Raw genomic sequence first — 15,880 nt, forward strand, 5'->3', positions numbered from 1 at the left:
TAATTATCACACCTATACACAAAAAAATAACAATTCTAGAACACTGTTTGTAACTTGGGGTCTGAAATACCACCACTGCAAAAACATGTTTCCATACATTTAATACATTTCCAGGTCAAATAATATGTATATATTTTTTTTAATTCAATAGATTAACATGACACTATCACAAGAAGATAAAACACAATCAATGAAACATAGAAAAAGATTACTTAGCATTTAATAATCCAGTGTTCATGTTTCTCAGTTCAAAGATGCATCTACTTATGTCTATTGATTCGCTTCTTCAGATGGTTGACAAGGGAAGAGACTCACATTAGCTCACATTGACCTATAGGTTTCTTATACCTGAGATATGGCATTAGCTTCTACATGTCCACTGAGTAGGCATTTCTTACTCCTGTATGTTCACACACTCAAGATGCATAATCATAATACAGTAGCAACAAGTTAATTTCCCTATCATAGCTATTTAATTCACAGTTTCATAGCTACTTCATACCTTATTGAAGTTATTGAAGATTGCCTTTCCCTTGTTTGGCACATAATTCACCTGAAATATAATTTATCTATCAATTTAGGTGAAATAAAATCTCTCCCCTATTCACCATGGTAGCAAAAATGGAAACTGGATTCTATTTTGAATGCAGTCTTCAAACTGAGGGCTTGCCAGTGCATCAAAACATTAGTTTTCATCAAAAGGTTCCATCTACCACAGTTCATAGATTCAAGCTTTACATGTAGGCCTAAGTTATCTGCACCTACAACAAAAGAGAAAAAGACAGAGAGAGACACGATGGAAAAATGCCCATAATCTGTTCTCGCTTTGGTCTTCCAGAACGGGAACTTGACTGAATCTGGTTATTGCAGAGGTGAACTCTTTGTAGGAATCATAATTCTAGACTCCATGCTCCTGATCAAAGGCACTAGGAGAGGAGATGTGACAGACAGAGAGGTTAGAGCTCAACATCAAACATCTAAAACCGTGTTTCTCAACTCCAATCCGTGAGTACCCTCAACAGTACACATTTTTATTGTAGCCCCTGACAAGCACACCTGATTCAACGTGTCAACTAATCATCAAGCCCTGGATGAGTTTGTCCAGGGTACTGTTGTGGGTAACCGAGGAACGAAGTTGGGAAACACTGATAAAAAGACAGCAGCCTATATTTTGTCAAGACGGAGTAATACATGGTTTTCATTCAATTATTTGAAATTGTCAGTATTCACGGATGTACTTCAGTGTCTGATCCGACAACCCACAAGACAATTCATTTAGACATACAAACATAGTGAAATACTGAGAGTTTGATGCAATTGAAAAACATGATTATTCTGAAGCCTCTCTCACAGTTGAAGACAAAAAGCACAATGCATTGCCAGAGAGGTTTTGATTGATGTCTATGTGTTTGTTTTGTGTGTCTTCTTTCCTACCTGTATAATAGACACTAGAATCCCATCCCTCCTTCTGCCAGGCAGAGTTTCTTGTCTCTTCTCTGGATTGAAGGTCTTTATAGGCTGTAGATGGAATAAATTATTTAGTATGCATGTATTCATAATATACAAATAGGGGCAGGTACAAAAGACATTGACATACATAATAAACAATAATCCAACGTGTTGCACCATAGTGCGTGTATTGATAGTAGTAAACTGTCTGTCACAAACTCATTGGGATAATTCCAAAAACACAGCATTGTTTGGCTTCATTTGATAAAATACTGTCAATGTTATGCATACGGGTATCATCAGCTGACTCACCCCACAGATGATGAACTTCATACAGGTCTCCTATCTGAGAGAAGAACCCTCCAACTGCCTCATCGTTCTCCTGTCGATGTTTGATAGCCCTCGCCCTATCAAGATAGGTAATGAATACAATCAATATTGAACATATTTGACATTCTACTGAAACATTTACTGATATTACTTATTGTATACCAGCTTTATTTCTGCATTAATTATTTACAAAATGACATGCAACTTAGATGCATATGGCACATGCACATTTCTTTCAAACAATGTACATATTGCAGTCTCATGAGAAGTCTTACCAATGATTCCCCCATTCAATCATCGTTCCAGGCTAAAAGTTGGTTGAGAAAAAGAAAAACAATGTCTTTAACCACTTTTCCATCCAGTTTTTATGCAAGTAAAGTCATATCGTATAAAAAAAATTATCACGCCTCTCTCACGACATAAAAGTATAAATGTCGAAAGATAATGTGTTAGTTTGACATGGTGGGATCTTTTTGTGTCTGTAAAATTAATTATGCGGGAAATGGCTGTCGAAACGCTTTGATGCACAAATATTTATATAATAACCATCATATTGAAGTAAACTTGGAGTCATGCAATGATATAATGTGTGGTCCTCCCACCATGACTTGGAAAACCATGCCGTTTATTAGGCTACAGATGAAATAAGTAATGTGGAACTTCACAGGGTGGTGAAAGTGTACGGTGATGAGCTTGACACTGCTTTCTAACAAATATCGAGGGTCTTACTTTGGTGACATGATGATCGATGTTTGACTGCCTTTTGACAAATAAAAATATTATCGCTATTTTCCATAATAATCTCATCATGTAGACCACAGGATGTTGGTGGCATCTTAATTGGGGAGGACGGGCACGTGTTAATGTCTAGAGCGGAATAAGTGGAATTCTATCACATACATCAAACACATGGTTTCCATTTTTACCCTGCTGCTACTCTCTGTTGATTATCCATGCACATTCACTTAACCTCTACCTACATATACAGTCATGGCCAAAAGTTTTGAGAATGACACAAATATTAATTTTCACAAAGTCTGCTGCCTCAGTTTGTATGATAGCAATTTGCATATACTCCAGAATGTTATGAAGAGTGATCAGATGAATTGCAATTCATTGCTAAGTCCCTCTTTGCCATGCAAATGAACTGAATACCCCCCCAAAATGTCCACTGCCACAAAAGGACCAGCTGACATCATGTCAGTGATTCTCTCGTTAACACAGGTGTGAGTGTTGGCGAGGACAAGCCTGGAGATCACTCTGTCATGCTGATTGAGTCCGAATAACAGACTGGAAGCTTCAAAAGGAGGGTGGTGCTTGGAATCATTGTTCTTCCTCTGTCAACCATGGTTACCTGCAAGGAAACACGTGCCGTCATCATTGCTTTGCACAAAAAAGGCTTCACAGGCAAGGATATTGCTGCCAGTAAGATTGCACCTAAATCAACCATTTATTGGATCATCAAGAACTTCAAGGAGAGCGGTTCAATTGTTGTGAAGAAGGCTTCAGGGCGCCCAAGAAAGTCCAGCAAGCACAAGGACCGTCTCCTAAAGTTGATTCAGCTGTGCGATCGGGGCACCACCAGTACAGAGCTTGCTCAGGATTGGCAGCAGGCCGGTGTGAGTGCATCTGCACGCACAGTGAGGCGAATACTTTTGGAGGATGGCCTGGTGTCAAGAAGGGCAGCAAAGAAGCCACTTCTCGCCAGGAAAAACATCAGGGACAGACTGATATTCTGCAAAAGGTACAGGGATTGGACAGCTGAGGACTGGGGTAAAGTCATTTTCTCTGATGAATCCCCTTTCCGATTGTTTGGGGCATCCGGAAAAAAGCTTGTCCGGAGAAGATAAGGTGAGCGCTACCATCAGTCATGTGTCATGCCAACAGTAAAGCATCCTGAGACCATTCATGTGTGGGGTTGCTTCTCAGCCAAGGGAGTGGGCTCACTCACAATTTTGCCTAAGAACACAGCCATGAATAAAGAATGGTACCAACACATCCTCCGAGAGCAACTTCTCCCAACCATCCAGGAACAGTTTGGTGACGAACAATGCCTTTTCCAGCATGATGGAGCACCTTTCCAGGGCGAATTGCAGAAGTCTTGAAAAAGAAGGGTCAACACTGCAAATATTGACTCTTTGAATCAACTTCATGTAATTGTCAATAAAAGCCTTTGAAACTTATGAAATGCTTATATAATTATACTTCAATATTCCATAGTAACATCTGACAAAAATATCTAAAGACACTGAAGCAGCAAACTTTGTGGAAATTAATATTTGTGTCATTCTCAAAACTTTTGGCCACGACTGTAAGTAGGCATAGGCTTTGTTGTACCCTCTTAACAACTGTCTTGGTGTGTTTGGACCATTCTAGTTTGTTGTTGATGTGGACACCAAGGAACTTGAAGCTCTCAACCTGCTCCACTACAGCCGCGTCGATGAGAATTGGGGCGTGCTCGGTCCTCCTTTTCCTGTAGTCCACAATCATCTCCTTACTCTTGGTTACGTTGAGAGATAGGTTGTTATTCTGGCACCACCCGGCCAGGTCACTGACCTCCTCCCTATAGGTTGTCTCGTCGCTGTCGGTGATCAGGCCTACCATTGTTGTGTCATCTGCAAACTTAACGATGGTGTTGGAGTCGTGCCTGGCCATGCAGTCGTGGATGAACAGGGAGTACAGGAGGGGACTGAGCACACACCCCTGAGGGGCCCCCGTGTTGAGGATCTGTGTGGCGGATGTGTTGTTACCTACCCTTACCACCTGGGGGGCGGCCCGTCAGGAAGTCCAGGATCCAGTTGCAGAGAAAGGTGTTTAGTCCCAGGGTCCTTAGCTTAGTGATGAGTTTTGAAGGCACTGTGGTGTTGAATGTTGAGCTGTAGTTAATGAATAGTAGACATGAGGAGTTGCTTCACGTTCTGATGGAAGGGTTCCAGGACGTGGACGAATGTCACGACCTAGCATTGGACGCATTGCGGGAGCAATTCCGTGGGTTGCCTACCAGGCAGCCTACCACGACGGTAACCTCCCTGCCAGTCAGTAACCCGGCTGGTCGCAGCGCAATCACCCCGGTTTCCCGGGAACCCCGCTTACCTCGTTTTCGAGCTGCAGCCTTCTTCGTTATCCTCAGACCGCTCAAAGATAGTGTACATTATTACGCTAATGTCCGGGAGGGCACTCGCCTGGGCCACAGAGGTGTGGGAGCAACAATCCGCCTCCTGCCTCAGTCTGGAGGTATTCGTGGCGGAGGTGAGAAAAGTTTGAGGCGCCGGTGTCCGGGAGAGAGGCTGCCCGGAAGTTACTCAAGCTTCGGCAGGACACCCTCAGTTTGGCAGACTATGCGGTGAAGTTCCGCACGCTAGCACCGGAGGGTACATGGAATCCGGAAGCGCTGTTCGACACATTCCTGCACGTATTATCAGAGGAGGTAAAGGATGAGCTGGCAGCCCGAAAACTACCAACGGATCTCGACTCACTCATCGCTTTAACCATCCGGATCGATGATCGGCTACGGGTACGTAGGATGGAGAAGAGGTCCGATTGCAGTCCCAATCGCTCACTCAAGGATCCCACCTTGCATCTGATGAACTCCGGAAGTCCCCGGCGTCTACGTCCCCGAGAGGATCCGAGCTTACCCGAGTCCCTCCAAGAGCCTCCCGAGACTGCCAATTCACTTCTTCCCGAGCCAATGCAGCTCGGCAGGGCTAGGCTGTATCCAGCCAAACGCGTATGCAGACTTGAGACCCAGAGTTGTCTGTATTGCGGTACTGCCGGTCATTATGCGTCTACCTATCCCTTCAACAGACCTAGCTCATTTGTTGGAGCGAGTACTCTGATGGGCCTTAAAGATAATTTTCCGTCTCCCCTTGCTCGCCCCCCTCTCCGTGTCATCCTGCGGTGGGGGCGACCAGTCCAAGTCTCTCCAGGTACTCATCGACTCGGGTTGCCGATGTGAGTCTCATGGACTCTGGCATCCGAGCTGGGCATCCCCACTCAACCCCTCTCGATTCCCATGGGTGTTAGAGCGCTGGACAGTTGCTCTATAGGCCGGGTCACCCACCAGACCACCCACGTCAACCTACGAGTGTCGGGGAAACCACAGCGAGACGATCCAATTCCTGCTGGGTGAGTCTCCGCAGGTTCCCGTGGTATTGGAATTCTATTGGCTCCAACGACACAATCCCTCCATTGACTGGGCTACTGGTACCATCGTGGGCTGGAGCCTGTCCTGCCACACTCATTGCCTGAAGTCAGCTCTGCCTGACCCGGGATGTCTTCCTGGGTCTTGGAAATTTCCCCGGACTTCTCCGCCAGCTATGCAGAGTGCCAGGACCTCCGAGAGGGGTTCAGTATGGCTCTGGCAACTTCGCTTCCACAGCACTGACTGGTATCCAAGAAGATCAGGCCTGAGGCACTGTCACGTCGCTATATTGCCGCGGCTACACCCCCGGAAGCCGAGACCTTTCCCCCCTGCTCCAAGATCATTAGCCCCTCTGCTGTTCGTCATCTGTTCCCCCGTACCCTCCGTATTTTTCCTACCTTTTCTGTGTCTAGAGTTAAAACCATGTTTGACTGCCCCTTGTCTTCTGTTTCCAGGCCCACCCCTCTCCCCCGTTTCATCGACGGCCGATACATGGTGAGACGTCTCCTGAAGGTTCAACCTCGGGGCAGGGGATTCCAGTACCTGGTTGACTGGGAGGGTTATGGCCCGGAAAAGGGGTGCTGGGTCTCCGTAAGGGACATCCTGGACCCAGGCCTCATCTCTGAGTTCCAGCGCTGGCACCCCGCTCAACCAGGTATGTGCCCAGGTAGGACGCCAGATGGCATCCCTAGAGGGGTGGGTGTTGTCATGCCCTGATTTGTTTCACCCGTCTTTGTGCTTGTCTCCACCCCCCTCCAGGTGTCGCCCATCTTCCCCATTATCCCCTGTATATTTATACCTGTGTTCTATGTTTGTCTGTTGCCAGTTTGTTTTGTTCCTCAAACCTACCAGCGTTTTCCCCTTGCTCCTGCCTTGTCTATTTTCCTGTTTTCTAGTTTTCCCGGTTTTGTCCTTTCTGCCTGCCCTGACCCTGAGCCTGCCTGCCGTCCTGTACCTTTGCCCTCTACTCTGGATTACCGACGTCTGCCTGCCCTGAGCCTGTCTGCCGTCCTGTACCTTTGCCCCACCTTTCTGCCCTTTACCTGTCCTTTTGCCTGCCCCTGTTCGAGTTATAAACTTTTGTTACTTCGACATTGTCTGCACCTGGGTCTTACCATCAAACGTGAAAAGTGAAGACACTTGCCAGTTGGTCAGTGCATGCTCGGGGTAGACGTCCTGGTAATCCATCTGGCCCTGCGGCCTTGTGAATGTTGACCTGTTTAAAGGTCTTACTCACATAGGCTGCAGAGAGCTTGATCACACAGTCATTTGGAACAGCTGATGCTCTCATGCATGTTTCAGTGTTACTTGCCTCGAAGCGAGCATTGAAGTTATTTAGCTCGTCTGGTAGGCTCGTGTCACTGGGCAGCTCTTGGCTGTGCTTCCCTTTGTAGTCTAATAGTTTGCAAGCCCTGCCACATCCGACGAGTGTCAGAGCCGGTGTAGTACGATTCGATCTTAGTCCTGTATTGATGCTTTGCCTGTTTGATGGTTCATAGGAGGGCATAGAGGTATTTCTTATAAGCTCCCGGGTTAGAGTCCTGCTCCTTGAAAGCAGCAGCTCTACCCTTTAGTTCAGTGCGGGTAGGCTATGCGAGTTACAGTACCTCAATTACCTCGGCTAACATGTGCCCCCGCACATTGACTCTGTACCGGAATCCCATGTGTATAGCCTCGCCACTGTTGCTAGTTAATTATTTGTAATATTGATATTGTAAAAAAAAAAGTCTTTATCTGTATTTTTAATTTAAAAAAATGTATTCTTAAAACAGCACTGTTGGTTATTGTTGTATTCGGCACATGTGACAAATAACATTTGATTTGCTCCATTCCAGCCATTATTATGAGCCTTCCGCCCCTCAGCTGCCTCCACTGATGTAGACTAGACAACCCACACAGCCTACATGCACTATATCTGCGAGCTGTTAGCTATTGCGCAGGTTGCAAGACCAGAGTAGGCACATTTGCTATTTAATGCAACCGTTTCTGTGATAAAACTAATCGGTAGAGTTGAAAATGCAATGGAAACATATTGAACACATAGATTTTTATTCTGTACAGTGGTTAGAGCATTGGACTAGTAACCGAAAGGTTGCAAGATCGAATCCCCGAGTTGACAAGGTAAAAATCTGACGTTCTGCCCCTGAACAAGGCAATTAACCCACTGTTCCTAGGCCATCATTGAAAATAAGAATTAGCTCTGAACTGACTTGCCTAGTTAAATAAAGGTAAAATAAAACATGAAAACTTAAGCGAAAAAGTACATTTTATGTGCACTACATCATCACATACTGATTGTTACCCTGAACAAGTCCATTTGCTGGAAACATGCCACTGGTGGAAAAATGCACATATTTTCTTAATGCGGATTCTAGAATATTCGCATGAAAATCTTTCGCCAATTAGATGGAAATCTAGCTACTGGAGATAATTACACTGAAGTATGAACACAGGAAACGTTTAACTTCATAACCACCCGTGTCCTTCACCAACAGAATGCAACAGTATTCCATTTACATACCATACTCCTAGACATGCAGGTGCTGCAATCAAAACATACAGTTCTGTACAAAATGCAGTGTGACGTAGGCCTACATACTCATTAGATACAGTCAAGCCAGACATGTTGGTTGTGTTTGAGAGTAGACGTTTATCTTATCTTAGGTACATGATGTCCATTGTGTTCTGTCGGTCCACTGTTTGTATATCTCTGGGTGTCCTCACAGCAGTATCTTACCTTGAGTTTCTATGAGCGCAATTCGTATGTCTAGGTCATCGCAAGACTTATCTTAAAGGGATAGTTCAGGATTTTGGCAATGAAGCCCTTTATCTACCTCCCCAGCGTCAGATTAGCTTGTGGGTACCTATTTTATGTATCTGCGTCCAGTATGAAGGAAGTTAAGAGGTAGTTTTGCGAACAAATGCTAACTAGCATTAGAGCAATGACTGGAAGTCTGCATGCTAGCTGTTCCCATAGACGTCCAGTCATTGCGTTACCACTAGTTGGCGGACTTCCTTAAAACTGAATGCAATATAAAAATGGTATCCACAAGTTCATTGGACTCTGGGGAAGTAGATAACGGGCCTCATTGCTAAAATCCTGAAGTATCCCTTTAAGTTTGTATGACCACAGTTTGCATGTTTCTAGTCCCAATCAGTGTCTTACCTTGAGTTTGTATGAGCGCATCTCGTATATGTTGGGTCCATTTCTGGGTGTTGGCTCATTCCAGAAACTGAACTCTAGAAGAAGCTGGTTCCGCCGTGAGACCAGCATTTTACTCCTCTCCTTCCTGAAGTGCAGATACTCCTTTAAAAGAGTTTCATGTTTGAAATTCATGAATTAGTAAACTAAAGAAGAATAGTTGTTTCACGTCAGCGAGTAGTAGAGCCATGCTTTCCCCCCAAAACAATGAGGACACTCTGATATTTATACACTTGAAGTCGGAAGTTTACATACACCTTAGCCAAATACATTTAAACTCAGTTTTTCACAATTCCTGACATTTAATCCTAGTACAAATTCCCTGTCTTAGGTCAGTTAGGATCACCACTTTATTTTAAGAATGTGAAATGTCAGAATAATAGTAGAGAGAATGATTTTTTCCAGCTTTTATTTCTTTCATCACATTCCCAGTGGACATGAAGTTTACAGACTCTCAATTCATATTTGGTAGCATTGCCTTTAAAATGTTTAACTTGGGTCAAACGTTTCAGGTAGCCTTCCACAAGCTTCCCACAATAAGTTGGGTGAATTGTGGCCCATTCCTCCTGACAGAGCTGGTGTAACTGAGTCAGGTTTGTAGGCTTCCTTGCTCGCACACGGTTTTTCAGGTCTGCCCACATATTCTCTATAGGCTTGAGGTCAGGGCTTTGTGATGGCCACTCCAATACCTTGACTTTGTTGTCCTTAAGCCATTTTGCCACAACTTTGTAAGTATGCTGGGGGTCATTGTCCATTTGGAAGACCCATTTGCGACCAAGATTTAACTTCCTGACTGATGTCTTGAGAATTTGCTTCAATATATCCACATAATTTTCTCTCCTCATGATGCCATCCTTTTTGTGAAGTGCACCAGTTCCTCCTGCAGCAAAGCACCCCTACAACATGATGCTGCCACCCCCGTGCTTCACGGTTGGGATGGTGTTCTTCGGCTTGCAAGCGTCCCCTTTTTCCTCCAAACATAACGATGGTCATTATGGCCAAACAGTTCCATTTTTATTTCATCAGACCAGAGGACATTTCTCCAAAAAGTATGATCTTTGTCCCCATGTGCAATTGCAAACTGTAGTCTGGCTTTTTTTATGGCGGTTTTGGAGCAGTGGCTTCTTCCTTGCTGAGCGGCCTTTTAGGTTATGTCGATATAGGACTCGTTTTATAGATACTTTTGTACCTGTTTCCTCCAGCATCTTCACAAGGTCCTTTGCTGTTGTGCTGGGATTGATTTGCACTTTTCGCACCAAAGTATGTTCATCTCTAGGAGACAGAATGCGTTTCCTTCCTGTGCGGTATGACGGCTATGTGGTCCCATGGTGTTTATATTTGCGTACTATTGTTTGTACAGATGGATGTGGTACCTTTAGGCGTTCGGAAATTGCTCCCAAGGACGAACCAGACTTGTGGAGGTCTACAATTTATTTTCTGAGGTCTAGGCTGATTTCTTTTGATTTTCCCAAGATGTCAAGCAAAGAGGCACTGAGTTTGAAGGTAGGCCTTGAAATACATCCACAGGTACACCTCCAATTGACTCAAATGATGTTAATTAGCCTATCAAAAGCTTCTAAAGCCATGACATCATTTTCTGGAATTTTCCAAGCTGTTAAAAGGCACAGTCAACTTAGTGTATGTAAACTTCTGACCCACTGGAATTGTGATACAGTTAATTATAAGTGAAATAATCTGTCTGTAAACAATTGTTGGAAAAATTACTTGTGTCACGCACAAAGTAGATGTCCTAACCGACTTGCCAAAACTATAGTTTGTTAACAAGAAATGTGTGGAGTGGTTGAAAAACGAGTTTTAATGACTCCAGCCTAAGCGCATGTAAACTTCTGACTTCAACTGTATATAACAATATCAGATTTACAAATATTTGACATAACATGATATACATTTTGAATGATCTGTTGTGGTACTGATTTGTCCAGAACATCCTTTCTAATTGCTTTTAAAATGCTAAAAACATATAGTTTATACAGCCTACCTTATTGTTGTTCAATTTGGTCAAGCATTCAGTCAATGCTGGGTAGCCTCCTGTATACCGCCAAAGGTGCACTGCAACAAACAGACAGCAGAGGTCAGTGATGTATTGGCCAAACTGTTTACCTCCATCAGCTAGATGCTTCTGGTGAGTGACATCATTGTACAAGAGGCCTATCTTCAGGAAAAGGTATGTGATAACATTAGATCAGGGTTAACAGAGAACATAAGATTACATCAGCAGATCATATTAGATAACAGTCGATTAGGGTTTCGTGACACTGTTGTTATGCACCGACGTCTCTGCCACTTACCAGCTTGGTCCTGGTCGCCATACCAAGTATTCCAGCTCCCCACAACATCACAGGGATAGTCCTGGTCTAAGTGGAGTTTGCGCTGCACCTCAGACCTGAATTCATGGGGGAAAGTATAAAGACACAATATCACAGATACTGTATATGTCTGCATTTTCATTGATTGTGCAGTACTACTCACAGATATCTAGTAAACATCTACTGTGAATTACCAAAAGAGGAGACTGTCAGTTAGTATTTACAGCACATATGAGCAAAACTAAAAATTAAAGATGAACTCACTCTAGATTGTTGTACGCCTCCAGACACTCTGGCTTGACATTGTGAACTGAGAGAGAAAGGGACAGAATAAGCTAGTCTGAATATTGGTGGATGGACATTAGGCTAAAAAAAGGGAAATATCATATAACATACTCAGCAGCATCAGTCATATTATTAGACTAATGCGTTATTCCTTCTGCAAATAAACTATTTTTGGATCATCGTCTTCCTACCCAATTTCCCTGCTGGTTATAATGGTCAGGCTAAAGTTATAGACAAGTCAAAGGACAAACTATCCAAAGTTAAAGTATGTGATGAGAACTAGACATTTCTAATGACATTTTTGTCACAACAAAACACATGATAGCATTGTAATGATAACATGTAATTACACATTCTCACTTTATTTAGCCCCAGATCTGCATGCATCTTCCTGTAGGTCCCTTGGTGTAATAATATGCCTTAAATTATGATGATCCTTTCACTGTTTTCCAAAGAGATGGATCGATAAAATGTCACACAGAGGCTATGCCGTGTACAAAGCAAATGAATCCAATTCAACATCATTTTCTGTATTTGTCTCACATTTAGTTTATTATTGAACCTCAACCACTCCTGCAGAAGAGTATATAGATGTGTTGATGCAGCTAGGATATAATATATTATTACATACACTGAATTTTGTAGAGGTCGCTGGTCTCACTCTTCGACAGCAGGTTGGAGTGGGCATCTTTCCTGGCCTCCACTTCGTGCACAAACATAGACTGGAACCATCCTTTGTCTGAAAACCTCCTTCACAATTTTTTGTTGTTGAGAATTTAAAGAATCAAAAGAATTTAGAGTTTTTGCAGGATCAGGCAACTTGGCATTGATATACAATAGAAACATGTCTGATCAGTATAGGCCATGAAATCTAAATGAGTCCACTGGTGGCACTGCAATTATCACGCTATGATGAGTAGCCTACACCCTGGGTATGAGTGTGATCAATAGCCATTTATGTTAGTCTGGTCAGTTGAATGAGAACAGCATTACTCATGTGTTATTTACAAGGACCTGCCTTGGATATTGCATAGAAGATTTCCAATATTACTTGTGAAGATGTGTTACCATTTTAAATCCAAGAGTGTCATGGATTTGTCCATTAGTAGTGGCTCAGAAGAACTTGGTTGAATCAAGTTATTGACCAAGCAGTCTGACAGGCCTACAGATCATCTGCTCTGGTGTCACTGACTCAAATCAGATGGATTGAATGGAAATGCTAAAGCTGGCAAAGCAGTTAAAAGCTGAGTGTAGGCTAGCAGTGGATCACTTTAAAAGTGGGATTATAAACTGGGTGGTTCGAGCCCTGAATGCTGATTGGCTGACAGCCGTGGTATATTTAAGCAATAAAGCCAGAGGTGGTGTGGTATATGGCCAATATAGCATGTATAACAGACATTATAAACTGGGTGGTTCAAGCCCTGAATGCTGATTGGCTGACAGCTGTGATATATCAGACCATATACCACGGGTATGACAAAACACTTTTACTGCTCTAATTACGTTAGTAAACAGTTTATAATTGCAATAAGGCACCTCGGGGGATTGTGATATATGGCCAATATACCACGGCTAAGGGCTGTGTCCAGGCACTACGCGTTGTGTTGTGCTCAAGAACTGCCCTTAGCCGTGGTATATTGGCCATATACGACAACCCCTCTGGCCTTATTGCTTAAGTATACCACGGGTATAACAAAACATAGATTTTTTACTGCTCTAATTATCTTGGTAAACAGTTTATAATTGCAATAAGGCACCTCAGGGGTTGTGATATATGGCCAATATACCACGGCTAAGGGCTGTATCCAGGCACTCCACGTTGCGTCGTGCAGGGAACAGCCCTTAGCCATGGTATATTGGCCATATACCACACTTTATCGGGCATTAGTGCTTAAAATATAGAATATGGAATATTGCATGCTGACTTGAATTTGCAGTAGGAGGAAAGGATAGAGTAGTTGTTGTTTGTTTTATTCAGTTGCCATGTTGTCAAAGTGTTTGGTTACATTGTGTCAGCATTGGAAAAGTGATAACACCACACAGTTGATCCCATTTGAAATGGGTCAAAGTTCAGGTGCCCAGCAAATTATTAAAGTAGGCTAGTAGACTCAGTTAGTGCAACTTTTTCATCATTAATCAGGATGTATCCTCCTTTCAATCGTTGAACCTTCATCATTTGACCAGCAATTGCACATAACATACACATTTAGCAGGCAGTTATTGTTGGATATATCGTCCCTCTACGATTCAAAGCGACCTAGTTCACATAATTAGGGTTCACATTCTCAAAGTATTTAATTGCGCTTTGTAAGATTAGGTTAAGTACATTCTCTGTTGAACAAAGATGCGAGTAAATGTTAGCATTTAAAACTTCCAACGGTTTCACTTTACCTTGCGACCTGCAGCTTGACAGCATTCCTGTATAGTAGTTGGCCCTTGGGCAATATTGAACACGTCGCCGCCATCTTCCCCAGACACTGAATGGAAACCTTTCGCTCGTTTGTGTGAATCTTTATATATACGGCCTATGTAGTGACGTTATGACGAGAGCTAAACAGAATCAACCGTTTAATATTTAACCAAGGATAAGTATCTGACTGTTAGCTGTAGTCAGAGAGGAAAAGGCGAAGCGAGAGGTTTTACTCTGCCCAAAATCTGTCCACGAAAATAAACCCACGAAGTGAGGGATTTTTTGTGTGGAAGACAATGAGTATCGAATTTGGTCAACAAAAAAAGCAATTGTTAGTTTGCTACGTGAGGCTTATTTGATTGAATATAAGTTTCGTAATGGTTAGGTTGTTACGAATCGAATGATATATGTGGAGATGCGTGGAATAGCGACAACTTGGGGAAAAAATACTTTATATCAGAGTTGTGCCTGTTGTCATAAGTTAGCTGACAACTTCACAAAAACGATGCGCGCACTTCAATGTGGCAGAAGTCTGTGAGTTATGATTCTGGATGGCCAGATAGCTACCAACGATGAAAATAAACTGCCATGTGGGGAATCGTAAGTGACTCGTTTCATCTTGTTCTTGTGTGGGATTTATGACAGACTACAAACCAAAAAGCTGTATTGCCCCCACCAACTGGACAGGGTTGAAAAAACAAGGTAAAAATACAATTAATATGTGATAGGGAAAACAAACTTAATCCACCCAAATAAAAATAGTACATTGACAAAAACAAAACTCCCACTAATTTCTTCTTTCAAATCTCCATATCAAGAGCCTGAGAGGGTGGTAAAGGCTTGTGACAGTACTCCATGCAACTCCTCTGCCGAGAAGTCTTTCAGTCCCAGCCAGGAACCGCTCAGCCAGGAGCCACATACACAATATCTATTTTCCTGGACTTCCTCTCCACCTTGGCAGTGCCATTAATCACCATAGCTATAAAGGCCACAAAGTCCACCTTCTTAACCTTTAACATATTTATTTTATTTTTTATTTAACCTTTATAACATATCTGGGTCCTGCTGGTGAAAGGCAACCCCTGCAGCCTGCAGTGAAGGCCTATCCACCACATGTACTCTTCAGAAGCACCATTCAAACCCTCAATCGTTTTAACAGCCGCTGCATATGAAATGCTCTGGACAACCCTGACTTTGGCTACCTCATTCTCCTTCAGCCTTGTCAGGCATTCCAAAGACGTGTCTTCATGGTTCCCACCACAATTACAACATGTCACATATTCATCACTTATAACACATTAAATTATATTTTCCACAACTTGGCTTCAACTTTCTGCAAACACTTGAAACATGTCCAAAAGCTTTACAGTGATCACACTGCATTGGTCTTGGGATAAATGCTCTGACTCTGTAGTTAATATACCCCAACTGCACTTGAGTTGGGAGAGACTCCATATCAAAAAACGAAATAACTTATACCCTTCACTTTTTCTTCATTCACCACACAATTCATCCCATGTGCATCAATCCCTCCATTAATATTTTTAATCTCTGCAACATCCACTTCCCACGAGACGCCAGATATTACCCCCTTGAGGGGTGTCATGTTCCAAAGAGACACAACCGACACGTCAAACTTCTCAAATCGGATAAGACGCAACACACATTCCTTCTGATCCTCAGAAATACAAAAAATCGAAACAAGTCCTCCTCTCGTGATCCTCACAGCCTTCACT

At 43.0% G+C, this 15,880-nt stretch overlaps 1 protein-coding gene across 1 annotated transcript; it reads right to left on the bottom strand.

The window, feature by feature from the left end:
* Nucleotides 1-84: 84 nt before the first annotated feature.
* On the bottom strand, nt 85-14,258 carry nipsnap1 (nipsnap homolog 1 (C. elegans)). Its single transcript, XM_039013770.1, has 10 exons — nt 14,126-14,258; nt 12,366-12,484; nt 11,714-11,759; nt 11,432-11,526; nt 11,122-11,192; nt 9,087-9,227; nt 2,055-2,086; nt 1,762-1,856; nt 1,435-1,518; nt 85-926 (listed from the first exon to the last, which is right to left on the bottom strand). The coding sequence occupies exons 1-10, from the start codon at nt 14,197-14,199 to the stop codon at nt 862-864; spliced, it is 822 nt and encodes a 273-aa protein (XP_038869698.1). The 5' UTR covers nt 14,200-14,258; the 3' UTR covers nt 85-861.
* Between the last annotated feature and the right edge of the window lie 1,622 nt (nt 14,259-15,880).

This window comes from Salvelinus namaycush, chromosome 18 (assembly GCF_016432855.1).
Source record: "Salvelinus namaycush isolate Seneca chromosome 18, SaNama_1.0, whole genome shotgun sequence".
Lineage (NCBI taxonomy): Eukaryota > Metazoa > Chordata > Actinopteri > Salmoniformes > Salmonidae > Salvelinus > Salvelinus namaycush.

Excerpts from the sequence above, each read along its gene's own strand:
- nipsnap1 (XM_039013770.1), bottom strand. The coding sequence starts at position 14,199 with ATGGCGGCGACGTGTTCAATATTGCCCAAGGGCCAACTACTATACAGG. Across the intron at positions 2,087-9,086 it reads TGCGCTCATACAAACTCAAG|CCTGGAACGATGATTGAATG; the intron begins GTAAGACACTGA and ends ACCAACTTTTAG. Across the intron at positions 1,857-2,054 it reads ATTGAATGGGGGAATCATTG|GGCGAGGGCTATCAAACATC; the intron begins GTAAGACTTCTC and ends CTATCTTGATAG.